General features: G+C 50.2%; 1 protein-coding gene across 1 annotated transcript; it reads right to left on the minus strand.

The window, feature by feature from the left end:
- Positions 1 to 697: 697 nt before the first annotated feature.
- Positions 698 to 13956, minus strand: LOC113974393 (BPI fold-containing family B member 4-like). Its single transcript, XM_027697484.1, has 17 exons — positions 13946 to 13956; positions 11816 to 11940; positions 11060 to 11189; positions 10176 to 10290; positions 9597 to 9701; positions 9194 to 9349; positions 7552 to 7615; positions 7081 to 7144; positions 6556 to 6647; positions 5347 to 5520; positions 4618 to 4671; positions 3973 to 4140; positions 3794 to 3861; positions 2624 to 2666; positions 2092 to 2155; positions 1682 to 1758; positions 698 to 1118 (listed from the first exon to the last, which is right to left on the minus strand). Exons 3-17 carry the CDS (start codon positions 11169 to 11171, stop codon positions 1095 to 1097), a joined length of 1380 nt encoding a protein of 459 aa, XP_027553285.1. The 5' UTR covers positions 11172 to 11189; positions 11816 to 11940; positions 13946 to 13956; the 3' UTR covers positions 698 to 1094.
- Positions 13957 to 14260: the final 304 nt, after the last annotated feature.

Raw genomic sequence — 14260 nt, forward strand, 5'->3', positions numbered from 1 at the left:
GGCAGAAATGTAGAGTGGAACATTGCCCCACCCCTCATCTGGTCAGTGCCAGACCCGTTCTGCAGCAGTGCCATTCCACCACCAGCTCTTGGGACACCAGTAGGAAATGACACGCTCGCAATCATATCCAGTGCTTGGCAAAACAGGTGTTGGAGAGGCCATTTAAAACCTCAGGTTTATTTTTTTCTTTTTTAACCCAGAACAATTTGTTTTTCTGAAATCCGAAATGCTGTGATTCTTGTCCCTGTGATGTGCAGATACCAACAGATTGTGACATCAGCCCAAGCAGATGTGGCTCTGGCAGGCAGACGGGTGTGCTCCAGGGCTATTAGACCTCTCATTTCTCTGGTAACAAGGTTTTCCCTTCAGATTCTACCAGGAAATGCTTCATGACCTTTGAAAATTCGATTTAATTATGATTTCTGCTTGTGGATTAGCATTTGGTCAGGAGGTTACCAAGCCAGGAGGAGCCACTGAAAATCCAAGTATTTTCTTTTCTCAGGAAGTTCGAGTGGGAAGAGTTTTCAAACCCAAAACCAAAATATCGTTTGACACAAAGGAACCAGATCCCAGAGTGGGGGCAGGACAGCAGCTCTCCCTGAGAAGCATCAGAAACCAGAACCTCATTCTGAGCACTAAAAAAGTAGGAACATTTATTAAAAGAGTTACATGACAAATATACCCTGAGCTCCCACTCGGCACTCCACACCCTCCCAAACCTGGGTGGGGATATTCGCTTAGGAAGCCACATGCAACAAGTTCACTTCTTTTTTCTATCAAGAAGAGTTTGACCTCATAACAAATTTCCCAATTCCACTGCAGCATCACACGCTGCTGCTGTGACTGTGACCCCAAAATCACACCAACTTCTCTAAATAAATATTTGTACACAGAGCGACCGATCGGGTTTGGGTTACGCAAGTGTCGCTGTACTCACACGAGCCAATTCACTTCAGAGTGTCTTAAATATTATCAATAATCTTGAATCAAGTTTAGGAAAGAAAAGCAGATAATGCTGGCCCTGGTGTTCCGTCCTCACTGGTCTCTTCCTCTCTCTGTCCCCGCAGACCCTTCTGTGCCTTGCACTCCCCAGCTCACACCAGAAGCACGATCAGGCCCTGAAGGGGAGCAAGGAGAGACACATCCACATTATCTCTCAACTTCGAGGGATGTTGGTTTCACAACACAAACCGAAGAGAAAACCCTCCTGCAAGAATCCTCATGTCCAGTTTGTTATAAGGAGGGCACAGAACCCTTTGGGAAGTGTCGGAGAACATCCCGGCTCTTCTGGGACACCTCCAGGGTGCACAGGGCTGGAACTTGGTGCAATTCAAGACACTTTGAAAGTGCCACTGAAAAGGGCTTGCACGACCTCCCAGATCCACACCAGAGCTGCTTCCATCAAGTCCTCCAGAAACGAAAGAAGGTTTGGACAGGGAATCAGGAACTGCCCTGGGGTCTGAGCACTGCTCATGACACACTTGGGTCCATGCGTGGGCATCACATCCTCAGGCAGCATTCCCTGATCTGAGGGAAGTCAGATAGAGCAGCTCTTTTGGCCTTTCAGGGGTTAAAATCTATGGCTCTTGTACACACCACCAGCACTGGCAGGGTCCTATAAACATCCCCAGTGACCTGTGCCAGTTCCTGACAGGAGGGGACAGCCCGTCTGAACACTCACCGCTAATATCTGAACATCCACATTTATTAAGGGAATGCCCAGCACGTTTGGCAGCGGGATCCCGATGCTCAGGGCACCTGCAGGAGACAGACAGGTCCTTGTACACCACCAAGGGGTGACCCAGCTCACACCCCATGACAGAGCTGCTCAGGGGCACCGACTGCAGCACCACCATGCACTTGGCTTTCTTTACATTCTCTGCCACTGACTGTTGCCAGGACTGATGCTGGGGTGGGATGGTGCAAGAATAAGGTTGGATATTTAACTCCAGCCTCAGAATGGGGATCGAAGAGCTTTAATGGCTTCCGCTCTCCTGCCAGAGCTTCCAAACATACATACATGTTCCCTTCTTCCCTCCTTCCCTAGAAATCCAAACACTCCCAGCATTACAGCCACCCCAGTCACCTTACCATTCATCACAGGCAGTAATGTTTCCACGAGCAAACTGCTGCAGTGGGGCTTCAGGATCGAGATCTGAGCCAGAGAAGGAACAAGCACATGAGGGGTGCTGCCCTGCCTGTGACAGCAGAGACCCCATCCTGCACTGACACAGCAGAAGAACAAACAGTCCCTCTTCTCTTTAAAGCAAATCTACTTTTATTCCTCAATTTGTATTCAGTGCTTCCTTTGGGAAAACTTCTACCTGGTGACACTCCTGCTGCAGGTCTGTGTGAGCTTTGCCCGAGCAGGGGTGAATGAACAAACAGATTTCAGCTTTACCTTTGAGTTATTAGAAAAGGCAGATGGGAAAAAAGAACAGCAAAAGAAGAATTGCTACAATCTATGCCATGGAGCAGCTAACAGCTATGACCATCAGCAGGAGCAATCCATCACAGCATCCCACAGGCACGGCCTGGCTCCCTTCCCTCCTGAAACCACAGGGCACCATGCTCAGCTGGCTCTGCCTGCCCAGTAAAGCCCAGACTGGTACCAGAGACTTACATTACTGATGCCAACATCAGAAGACTCCAAGGAGAGGGAGGTGCTGCAGGCAAAGGAGAGCAAACAGCAGGTCAGACACAAGGCACTGGCCAGAGCTCACAGCCAGACCCCGGCCATGTCCAAGCACGAGGTTCCTCAGCCCATGGGCAGGGACCCCTGTGAGGCATCACCCACTAAGGAGTCCCTCCATTGTAACACAAAAAGCAGGGACTGCCAGACTTTCAAGAGAGAAAATAAAATAGGAAAATAAAAACTTAACCTAATTTTTATTTGCTTGTCAAGGAAGCAGCACCTCAGCAGGGCACACACAGCTCCTGGCTGCCCCTTCCCTCTCCCTGCACAGGTTATTCACCTCTGGAGAGGAGTCAGCTCCTGACAGCTGAGAGCAGAGCTTCTAGAACCCTGTGGCAGGGGGTGGAACCAGGTGATCTTTAAGGTCCCTTCCAACCCAAACCATCCTGTAATTCTATGTAAAAACACCCAGTCTGGATTTAAGGACCTGGAGAATTTGCTACAGCTCCTCATCTATCACTGCAATCACACCACTACTCATATCTAAAATGGATGCTCTATTTCCATTTCAATTTCTCTTTTCTACTTCTATTGAATCTTGTTATACCTTTGTCTATTGAATTAAAAGCCTTTTGATGCATTTCTATTCCCTATATCGCTGCATACAAGCTATGCCAATTTTGCTTCTAAATCCAGCTCTTTGACAAGCTAAATAGCCCAAAATCCTCAAACCTCCTGCTATAAGGAATGCTTTCCAATCTTTAATCATACCTTGACTGGCATTAATGACAGCACTTTCCTTTACTCCTTTATCGCTCACGTCCAATATCAGGCATTTTTAACCACTGCCCAGGATCAAAGTCAAGCTGACAGTCTTACAATTATTCAGGTTACCTCATTCCTCCTTGTTATAAAACTGACACACTTTTCCCCCAAGCCTCCTAAAACTTTCCAGCTGCTGTAATCCATCCTGAACCGCCCTGTCCATCCACCTCGTGCCATCGGCCAGGCGTGAAATCCCCGGATTCAGAAAATGAAACGTCTGGCTTACAGAAATGGAAAACATTTCGAGTCAGCAGCCCCAGAGCTACAGTTGCAACACAGAGAATGTCACCAACCAGTATGGGGGGACAGTCTACCTGCCCAGGGCCAGCCTACCTGCGCAGGGCCAGCCGCAGCACCAGCCTGCCTCCGACAATCGATACGCGCACGTTTAGACCCAGGTCCTGCCAGAAGAGAGGCAGAGGATCAGCACATGGAAACATCCCCATCCCAGTCACCAGTCACCCAGCTGGCTGCACGCTGCACCCCTTGGAGGTAACTCCATCCACACTTACAGCCTTCAGCAGCAGGAGGTTGAGGACGGATCCATCTAAACGGTTCAGGAACACCTGGACCAAGACTGAAAGCTTGACACTGGCTTTGTTTTCTTCCAAGAGGATGAGTGGGTTCCCACCCAAGGTCAGCCTGATGTTCACAGGACTGGTCCCACGGCAGGTGGAGCACTGTGGGAATTGGGAACACGTGGAGGTGGTTACTGGCACTGCACACACGGGCCAAGCAGGGGATCAGCAGTCCTGGTGCACACTCTCACAGCCCCACAGCTCCACAGGGCCTCCTCCAGGGTCACACACAGGGTGCCCAGGAAATGGGAGATACCAGACATTTACCAGCTCTCTAGGTCAGCTATCTGTGTCTCTGTCAGACATTTATCAGCTCTCTAGGTCTCTACGAGCGGTGGGTGAAGACTTTCCCCAGATCAGGGAGCAGGAGAAGGGCAGGGGCTGCCGAAGCTGAGCAAACCCCCAGTCCCTTCACTTGCTCCCATCAGCCAGTTGGGCAGCAAGGCAGGCTCAGGCCATGCCGGTGCAAGAAGGCTGGGGACCTTTGGCAGCAGCACGTGGCACCTCCAGCTGCATCCCTTGGATGGCTCAGACCTGGCGAGGTTTTCACAGACCCTCAGGCCTGAACCAGTTACTCACCCCAGCAGGAGCGATTGTCCACAGGGTCTCGTGCAGACGGCTGGCACCAGAGAACTGTGGGAACAGAAGCACCAGCACCCCTGATGAGCACTCCAGCTGACTTCAACAACACCCATCCTGCCGGGGCCACCCCATTGCACAGCAGCCTGAGCCACCACCCTCTCCACTGTTCCCCAGCTGTTTGAGTGATTCCTGGTCAGTTGTTAAGGTGAGAGCACTCAGCTGTGGAAGGTGATGTCCCCCAGAGGCTTTCAACACCTGATAGTGTGTGGACCCCTAACATTTCCCACTGGCAGTACAGATTGGAGGCACAGGAGGTGGAAACACCCAGGTAATGGCACTGCACACACACAGTGGCTTTTCTCAGTGACATTTTGCAGATTCCTTGAAAGGGATCACAGTCCGCAGGAGTCCATGGCACAACCAGTACACAACTGGTCTCAACAGGTGTTCCTGGGGTGCCCATACAGAAACAGGCACAGCTGAGCAGTGCAGGTGCTATTACAGCTTTCTGAGAAGAGCAGGAAGGAGGCAGCACTGGGGATTGAGCCTCTGCCAGCGAGCACACGCACAGGGACATGCACAGGAACATGCACAGGGACATGCACACACAGACCCAGCAGCACCAGGGATGCCTCAAACAGCCCTCCCCGAGTAGACCCGAGGCCAGGCTGATGCCTGTCCCTTGTCACCCACTGTGGCATGAAACAGAGGTGCTGCTGCACTCACAATGTCTGGCGTGCAGGGGAAGGTCTGCGGCGGCATCCGGAGCAGGAGGGTCACCATGGCATTGATGAAGCTCTGGCGCATCGCCAGGAGCAGGAGCCTGTCCATCAGTGGGGGCAAAGCGGAGGGGGATGAGTCATGGGGGATGGTGATGCCTCCCACCTGCTTCACCGCTCCCTGCAGGGAAAGGTGACACGGACATCAATCCCATCCTCAGAGCCATGAGGCCCATATCCTTGAGACGGGAGTGTGGGGCTGGTGCCAGCTGAACAGTCATCCTCTCGCCAGAGCTCCGGGAAAGCACCAGGCTTGGAGCAGTTCCCTCTGTGTTCCAGAGATGACAGGAGCTGATAAAGGCACATGTGTGTAACTGAGGCCTTCTCAGATAACAACGTGCTTTGTCCAAATCACAACTCACTGCTTCAGTTCATCCCTGAGGTCTCACTCCAAGGACAAACAAAGGGTGACGGTGCAGCTCCCAGCAGCCCCAGCCCTCCTACACCCATCCAGGCATCAGCCATCCTCCATCTCCACAGAAACCCACACTGACACCATCTACTTGCTAAGGAGACCAACTCTGACCATCCAGGGGTCTTGGGGGGACAAAGACTCATCCCTACGAAGTGACTGCTCCAAAGCCAGTGCAGCAGCAGGGTTTCAGAGGCTGCAGTGTTTGCTGTCAGTGGTTGCTCCTCTTTAGTGCTCATGTCTCAGTTGCTTCTCACCAGCCACTTGCTTTTATTTAAGCTCTCCTGTTTGAAAGTAGTTTGCTTTTTGCTGCCTTCCCCCCCCCCAGTAAGACAGAAGTGAAAAAATACATCCATTAGCCTGGCTTAGCATTCACCCACCACAGAAGCTGAACAGCAAAGGCAAAAAGTACTAACATCAAGTCTGCACAGCGGGAGAGAGGAGGAAAATTGCTCATCCCAAGAGAAGGAGAGCTGCTCATCCCAGCAGCTGCATCCAACAGACACACAGTCTTGGGCAGACTCAGGGTAAGTTTGAAAACAGAGCAAGCTTGAAGAAAAGCACACACAGTCGTTTAGTGGTGACTTGGATAAAGATCTAAACACTTAAGAGCTTGCATTCCCAGGACAAGTCATTAGCTCAGCTCCTCCACAGGATTCTACAGCTCCCATGGGATGAGGTGAGCAGACTGAAAGGCAACACACAGCCATGCTCCCGGGGTCCTGCTGCCCAGCATTAACTTACATCTAAATCCAGCCCCAGGAACTTGCCAGAGGTATAGGGGATGCTGGCCAGCTGGTAGTGGATCGTTCCTACCGTGCCAACTGGGATGACAGCTACACACAGGAAAAGGCTCATTACAACACCAGGAAATAAGCAGCAACACAGCCTCCTCCCCTGGCCCCTCAGATCCCCAGCCCCCACACCCACAAACAGTCTGAGATTCACTGCTGCAGGGTGCTCGCTGCTACTCCAAATGGCCAAAACATCCCCAAATTCTGCTTGGTGGCATCTGCCTTTAGGATATAGCCCAAAAAGAACATCAAAGAAAATAAAGCCAAATCCAAGGGCGACACATAAAACTGATATAAGGAGGGCCAAAGTGGGAGCAGTTCACTTGGAGTGCAGGGGTGTGAATTCAAGGTTCAACAGCAGCCCTGCGGAAGGGTTGGACTTCTATTGATGCACTGATGGATTTGACATGGGAACAGCCCTTCCCACTGTGGGGAACGTGGAGAAGCAGCACCTCACCCTCCACAAGAAACGCACCATTGAGAGTGCCCAGGAGCTGGATGTTCACGAGGTTCATCACGATGTCAACCACGGGGCAGAGCTGCAACACAAACCAGAAACGTGACTGCTCAACCCCCCTCACCACCATCACCCACAGCCTGCCCAGACCCCCTCCTTTCCATCTAAATCCCCATGGAACAAGTGCTGCATGGCACTAGGCACAGCTGGGATGCTGTGGAAGACCTGGGGGCAGGGGATAAACCCTGGAGCTGTGGGACCAACACTGAAGGGGAACACTTTGGTTTGGGGAATATCTCAGGCATTGTCCTGCTGGCCACAGCCCTCTGGAGCTGCCAGGCTGCCCACAAACGTTCCTGCCTCATGGCACATGCCAGGGATGTGGGAGAGCAGCACGGAGAGATGGTGCAGCTGGCTGTGACCTCGTAACACATTTTTCCCGGTATCTCTGTGTTTCAGCTGTGAAAGGAGGGCAATCCTCAGCCATACCAAAGCGGGCAGAGTTGCTGTCAGCTGGCGAAGCACCATCTCATTCACTGACAGGGTGAGTAAGCTGGAAAGGTCAGAAAAAAAATCCCAATCAGTACAAAAAAAGCTCCAGGACAGGAGACCAAAGGATCTCCAGCCTTCATTTTACACTATGCTAGGTCCTTAGTCATCCCTTCAGGGCCACTGCTGCGGCTGCCACTGGCCAGAGCAGGGGCTGGACAGAGGGCTGGGGGGACAAAGGGGTCACTCGCCCCATTGAGGACTGAGAATCTCATTGCTGAGAATCACAGCATCATTAAAGCTGGAAAACACCTCTAAGATCACCAAGTCCAACCATCAACCAAGCACCACCACCATGTTCACCCCTAAACCACGTCCTCAAGTGCCATAACCACACGCTTTTCTAACACTTCCAGGGTTGGTGTCTCTACCATTTCCCTGGGCAGCCTGTTCCAATGCTTGACAACCCTTTCTGTGAAGAAATTTTTCCTTCAGCAATTAGAGGGCACAGATATCACTGCACAAAAAGAGCAAGCCTCTCACAGAGTAACCTGTGTTTCGTGTCTCCCTCTGGTATTTAAATCAGTGCTGTAGTTAAGGGAAGAGAGAGCTGTTAGGAAATATCCTCATGTTCGTTTCTGGGAACAAACAATTTGCATCTGGAATAACAAGAGAAGAAATCTGCTGTGTGACATTTCCACACTGCTGCTGAACAGCTCACTCGGGACGTGCAATGCCTGCAGCAGCACAAAGCCAGTTACGTCTCATAATCAATATATTTCTGGACTGTTGAGTTGGCAAGCCACAGACAGCAGGAATTCATAGAACATCTTGTTATTTATGCCAAAATTCTGCCTACAGATGCATCTGAGGAGTGGCCATGAAGTCAATCATGTACATCCACACTTCCTTTACCCCCCTGGGAACTCAATTCCTGCACACCATCACTCTAATCCTGCTAAAACTTAAAACATGACCCCCGAGAGCAGGTGAGCCATGTTCTTCTATTCACTCACACAGCATTTTTCAAAGCAGCTGCTGCACTGATTGAAATATATAATGCATAATGCAAAAAATAATTAGGAGAAATTCAATGAACCTGAAAAGTGAGCAATTCAAAAGCAATAAAAGAAAATATTTCCCATGATCAATTTACTGCTGCGTTCATCAATACACGAAGTCAGCAAATTCTTGCTGTCAAGAATTTAATAAGACTGAACAAGAGATGGGACATTTGCATGGAATTACCCACATCCACAGCAATCAGAGGGAAACTCCACATGCCCAGCATTCACCTGGAACAGCAGCCAAAGGCAGAATGTAAAACCAGGGCAAGCAATGGTGCTGTTTTCCTAGAACTCTCCCTGCCCTATTACTTGTACCCTTTGGATATCAATCCACTATCTAAGTCTAGAGAAAGTCATGCTTCAGATCTTAAAATTTCCACAGATAAACAGAGGAAATTAATCCTCATTCCATTTCCACTGAAGCAACTGGCTTTGGCATTCGGAAAGAAATTCCATCCCTGAGGTCTGGCTCTATATCAGCTGAGCACTGCCTGTGTCCTGGCAGACTGTCCATATTGTTGGATAAAGAGAAGAGGATTGCATGCAATGGAAAACATAAATCCACAGGCACTTACCCAGAAAGGACCTTGATCTTTATGGCCCCAAGAATGCAGAGGCAGTCTTCAGTGACAACCTGGACCGTGCCAGATTCAAAATTCGTGCATTTAATGTTTGCAGTAATGTTCACATCCACTAAGATATCAATTAGTTCTGAGAGCAGGCCGACCAAGCTGCAAAAGAGAAAATGGGATGATTTCATCTCTCAGCCTCTACCCAGAGAATCTCAGCAAAGCCAGAAGGAGCAGACTGCACCTCCTTCTCCTTCAGACCTCTACCAATGTCACGAGCCATCTTCTGCTGCCTGCTTTGCTCTGTAACTTTATTATAAGGTAAGAAACAGCCCAAAATCCATAAAAGGTGAAAAATATGGCAGAGTAGGGGTTCCCCTCATCAGCCACCACAAATCCCCCCACTCACCATTTGCCACTGAGCTGCAGCTTTGCCCCGATGGTCAGCTGGACCCCGATCCCTGGCAGCAGCACCACCGACAGCCTGGGCAGCCGGACCTGGACGAGGTGCAGGCTGTGAACAACAGCAAAGGCTGGCACAAATTAAAAACATCTCCCAGCAGCTGAGCAGCTGTGGCCAGTGAGGAACCTGCAGCACCCACAGCACCACAGCCACCTCCAGCTGGAGGCACGAGGATAAGGGACAGGTGAAAGCCAAAAGAAGGCAGCCTAGAACAAGACTGGGGTGGAAGTCGAGTTTGTAGAGCTGTCAGCTTTTTCCCTATGTGGTCCCTTTCCCCTCTCTCAGTGCTGTCAAGCATCTCAGCCATCAACAGCCACCACCAGAGCTGTCATTCTCCACCCACACCCACAGCCTGCAGTGCACCTTGTCACCTGCACTGCTACCACACAGACAACTTTAACTAGGTCAGAATTTCAGTATCATGATAAAACGAGGATAATGGCCTGGGCCAACCACACCACCAGCAGCTCAGCTTGTCTTGCTTCAGAACTGATGGTGAAGGTGCACTCACAGCCAAGCACTTACCCCGTGATGCTGGTGGGAGAGTTCAGCAGACCCCCTTCACCCATGATGTTGGGGAGCACGAGGCCCTGCAGGTGCTGCTGGAGAAGCCCATTATGAATTATGGCATCTGAGAGAACTGGAAAACATCTGTGTGTGAGGACCAGCACGGGCAGCAGCGACCTCTCCCCAGTCAGTCAGATCCAACCTGATTCTGTGATTCTGTCCTGGCAAAGATGGGGCACAGCAAAGCCCCTTTGCTCCCCAGAACTCCTCATGGAGTTACCAGTTGTCTCCATGCAGTCTAAATACATAGGGATGCTATTTTGCAATATGCACTAAACCAAAGCTCCCCATGGTGAATTAACATCCCAGACCCCCAATTTGGAGGGCACATGATGGCTGTGCACTGCCAGAAACACCAGTGACCCCACTGAGAGCCTGCACTTCCACCCACAACTCATTTTCCATTTGTCAGGGGGTTTTGTTTGTTGATTTTTGCCTGTTTGTTTTTGCTTTCGGGGTTCTTTTGTTTGTTTTTTTTTAGTAGAAGCAACTTGAAACAAGTCGGAACATTGCAAATATTATCGTGGCTGCTACTTCACAGCAGCTGTTTGTCGAATATCAGCTGCTCCAATATGGAAATGAGAAACTGAGACACAAAGAGGAAATAACCCAGATCTAGCCCTGAAATTCTGTGTGGTTGTTTGGTACTGAAACATGTCCCAGTTGTGGAGCAGATATTTCCCTGACCTGTGAACCCAGCAATGGCTCTCGGGGGCTCTGAGCAAAGTCTGCAGACCTGAGGAACTATAAAATAAGGATGAAGACACTCGGGAGGTTTTATTCTCCTTCATGATCCCACAGAGCTTTCAAAACAAACACAATTCATGCTTTTATGTAGTTACCATTCTGCATGGCCCTCGGACTGACAGCGCAGGACAGGCCAGACAAGACTTCCTGAGAGGGCGAGAGGAGGCCACAGAAAAAGATGATTCCAAAAAGCTTCAATACCGCCATCTCCAGAAGATTCCCCTGCTGGCAAGGGAGACATTGGAGGGAACAGTGGGGGAAAATCCTGTCAGAAGAGATCCCAGTGTCTTTAGGAGGAAAGAAGTCAAGCAAGAAATCCCTCCTTCACTCTTTATCCAGCTCAAGTCAGATTCTCGAGCCCAGAGCAGCAGGACCTTCTTCGTATCCATACACATGGACAGACTCCACATATGGGTCAATAAAAGCCCTTTCCTGGTCCCTTGTGACTGGCCCAAAATATTCACTCAAAAGAAGCAAAACTGCTTTTCCCCAAACTGATGTTTAAGTTATTTCTGTATCCCTGTGACGAGCAGTTGCAGGTGTTTTGGTGAAGGGCTTTGCCAAGAGAAGCATCTGAGGATCATCCCTGTTCTTTCTAACTTTCAAAAGCAATAAACTGAAGCATAAGCGATAAAAACAAGCTAGCTAAAAGTTATAATTTCATAATTATCAACATAAATCTAATTATGAAATGGCAGACACAGGCTGGTGATGGGGAGCTTGGTGCCCAGCACAATCTCCAAAAAAAGCAGTTGAGCACCAGGCACACTGCACGTGTCTTTCCAGAGCGAGGACCCTGCCACCACACCTGTCACCCTGCCACCACACAACCAGCACACAGAGGATGTTACCTGAATCAGCCACAGCCAGCTGAGACAGGGTCTTGGCTCCACTCAAGCTCCTCCGGGCTCCTCAAGGCTCTGCGATGTTCCTTCTTCCCCGCAGCTGAGATGAAAGAGTCACCCTTATATAAAACCTGCGGCCAAGCAGACACACCTTCTCCTCGCAGCCTCCCCTGGCCCACGAGCAGCCATCCCTCTGCTCCTGCTCCTTGCAAGCAACACCCAGCTGCCACCTCTCTTGATTTATACACGGCAACGTCACCACTGAGTTGACGGGCTGCCATTTCCCTCTGTGGCCTGGATCACTCGGATGCCGTTTTTTCCTCCTGCAGTCTGTCTTAAAAAGGATGCCCTGCAACCATTGCAGGGATCCCTATGCTTTGAGGAAACCAACTTATTTAGGATATCATGAGTTTTATTGAAGCATCTGAACCCAACAGGAGGCTGATGGGGCTGGCTATGGAGGAAGGCAGCACACAGAGCACATGAGCAGGGGTTCAAGGAGGCTTAAAGTAGGAAACTATCTGCTTTTGCCAATCCCTGAGGAGCTGTGGGACTTACAATGCTAATTTCTGTTTCAAGTGCAGCCCTGAAAAAGATTTTCTTGAGAAAAAGCGACGTGGAGAGGTTGCAGAGACCTGATAAGTGTTGGCTTTTTTGAAACCAAGCTTCAAAGTGATTTCAGTTGGATCTGTCACGTGTCACAAATTGATCAGAAAAAAATGAAATTGTATCAAAATGCACAGAGACAACAACAAATACAATTTTGAATAAGCAACACTTGTGGTAGCTGAGTGAGCTGAGGGCAGCAGGAACACAGACCTCAAGGGAAAATCTCATCCCGCAGGAATGAGAATCTCACCCCTCAGCAGATGCCTTGGCCAGGCTTCAGGGAAGTTTCCATTGTGCAGGGCCCCAGGAAGATCTTATCTGGGGACTTTGTTCGGGTCTGGTCACCCATGTTCAACAGAGACACACTTGGGGGGAACCTGGGCAGCAAAGGGCTGCCGGGACAGCGGGGGAACCGGAGAGGGGCCGGCGTGCTCGGCCTCACGGAACACAGAGCAGCACAGATACGATCATTCTCCACAAACATGGGAGAGGAGAAGGAGAGAAAGGGGAGAGGAGACCTGCCCAGGCTCAGGGACAGCGTTGGCACAGGAACAAACACAAGCCAATACATTCAGGTCGAAGTTGGGAGAAAGCTGCTACCACCACAGTGAGTTTAGGGCTCTCTGTCCCATGGGAATACAGAAGGCTGCAAAAATAGCCTTAGGATGCTCTTGAGTACTGCACAAGGTGTTCTCTCTTGCAGCAGCAAAGTGCTTCCCTCGAGTCCCTCAGCATGTGCTGCTGTGAGCCCAGGCTCGTGGAGTAGCCCCGTCACAGAAACGCTGTAGGAGCTCCTGTTTTACTTAACACACACTCATCCTGGACTACATTTGATGTGCTGGTGACAGTCTAGTCCCAAAACCAGGGGTTAAATTAGATGATCTTGAAAGGTCCCTTCTAACCCAAACCAATCTGTGATCCTATGAATAACGTTAGCCCCTCTGAGGATACCAGAGCAGCAGAGTGAAGTAAAAAAACCATCTCCTCTGGATGATGCAACCCAGCTGCCTGCCAAGATGGTGACTGCAGGGAAGAGACATGGAGCAGCACTGCAGCTCACCCCAGGTCCCTCATGGAGTGCACAGTTTGGAGACACACAAGCAGGTCCTTCTGCAGTCGGCCCCTCTCCAGTCCATCACACTCCCACATCCCAACACCAGCTCCCATCCCACCTTCCCCATTTTCTCCCCAGGTGACTCAGGATGATTCACACTCACTGTTTTTATTTCTGCCTCTGCTGCTTGCCCCAGTGTGCTTTTATTGCCCGGGGCAACCATTTTTTAGTCCCTTTCAAAGAGCCTCATCCAAATGTACAGAGCGAGCGGTCGCCATGAACACCCACAGTGAAGCGTTTGATGAGACTGCTCTGGCCCTGTACAGGCTGCAGGAACACTGCTGCTGGCAAAAGCCAGCTGCTGAGCATGTACAAAGGTGGATTTCCAGCTGTTTGCAGAGATGCCACTGCATGTGCAATAAATACCTGAGTCATCACGCACATGCACTTGCACAGCACGGCCGCACACTCACATTGGATCATCTCATCATTCCACGGCAAGAGGCAGAGATCTGTGTCCACACACACATGTCCTGTATCACAGCAGCGAGCAGGAGCTGAGGAACACACCGTTTTACACACCCTGTCCATATTTCTTCTTGCTCTGTGAGTTTTTCTTCCTCGGCCATATCCTTTGCCTCCCTCTCACGCGCCCATATTTCATCCTCTCCTTGCAGCAGTGATTTAGACATCACTTACCAGGAGGCTGGATTCAGTCCTGCAGTGACAAGGGAAGATATATTGAAATAAAGCATTGCAAGAAATTCAGGAAGAGATTATCTCAACAC

The sequence above is a fragment of the Neopelma chrysocephalum genome, unplaced genomic scaffold, assembly GCF_003984885.1.
Source record: "Neopelma chrysocephalum unplaced genomic scaffold, ASM398488v2 Primary Assembly neopelma1_119, whole genome shotgun sequence".
Classification (NCBI taxonomy): domain Eukaryota; kingdom Metazoa; phylum Chordata; class Aves; order Passeriformes; family Pipridae; genus Neopelma; species Neopelma chrysocephalum.

Bases quoted from the DNA above. Each gene is read 5' to 3' on its own strand.
- LOC113974393 (XM_027697484.1), bottom strand. From the start codon at position 11,171: ATGGCGGTATTGAAGCTTTTTGGAATCATCTTTTTCTGTGGCCTCCTC. The intron at 9,702-10,175 runs GTAAGTGCTTGG...TGTTGTTCACAG, and splicing joins TCTCCCACCAGCATCACGGG to CCTGCACCTCGTCCAGGTCC. The intron at 4,141-4,617 runs GTGAGTAACTGG...CAATTCCCACAG, and splicing joins GGACAATCGCTCCTGCTGGG to TGCTCCACCTGCCGTGGGAC.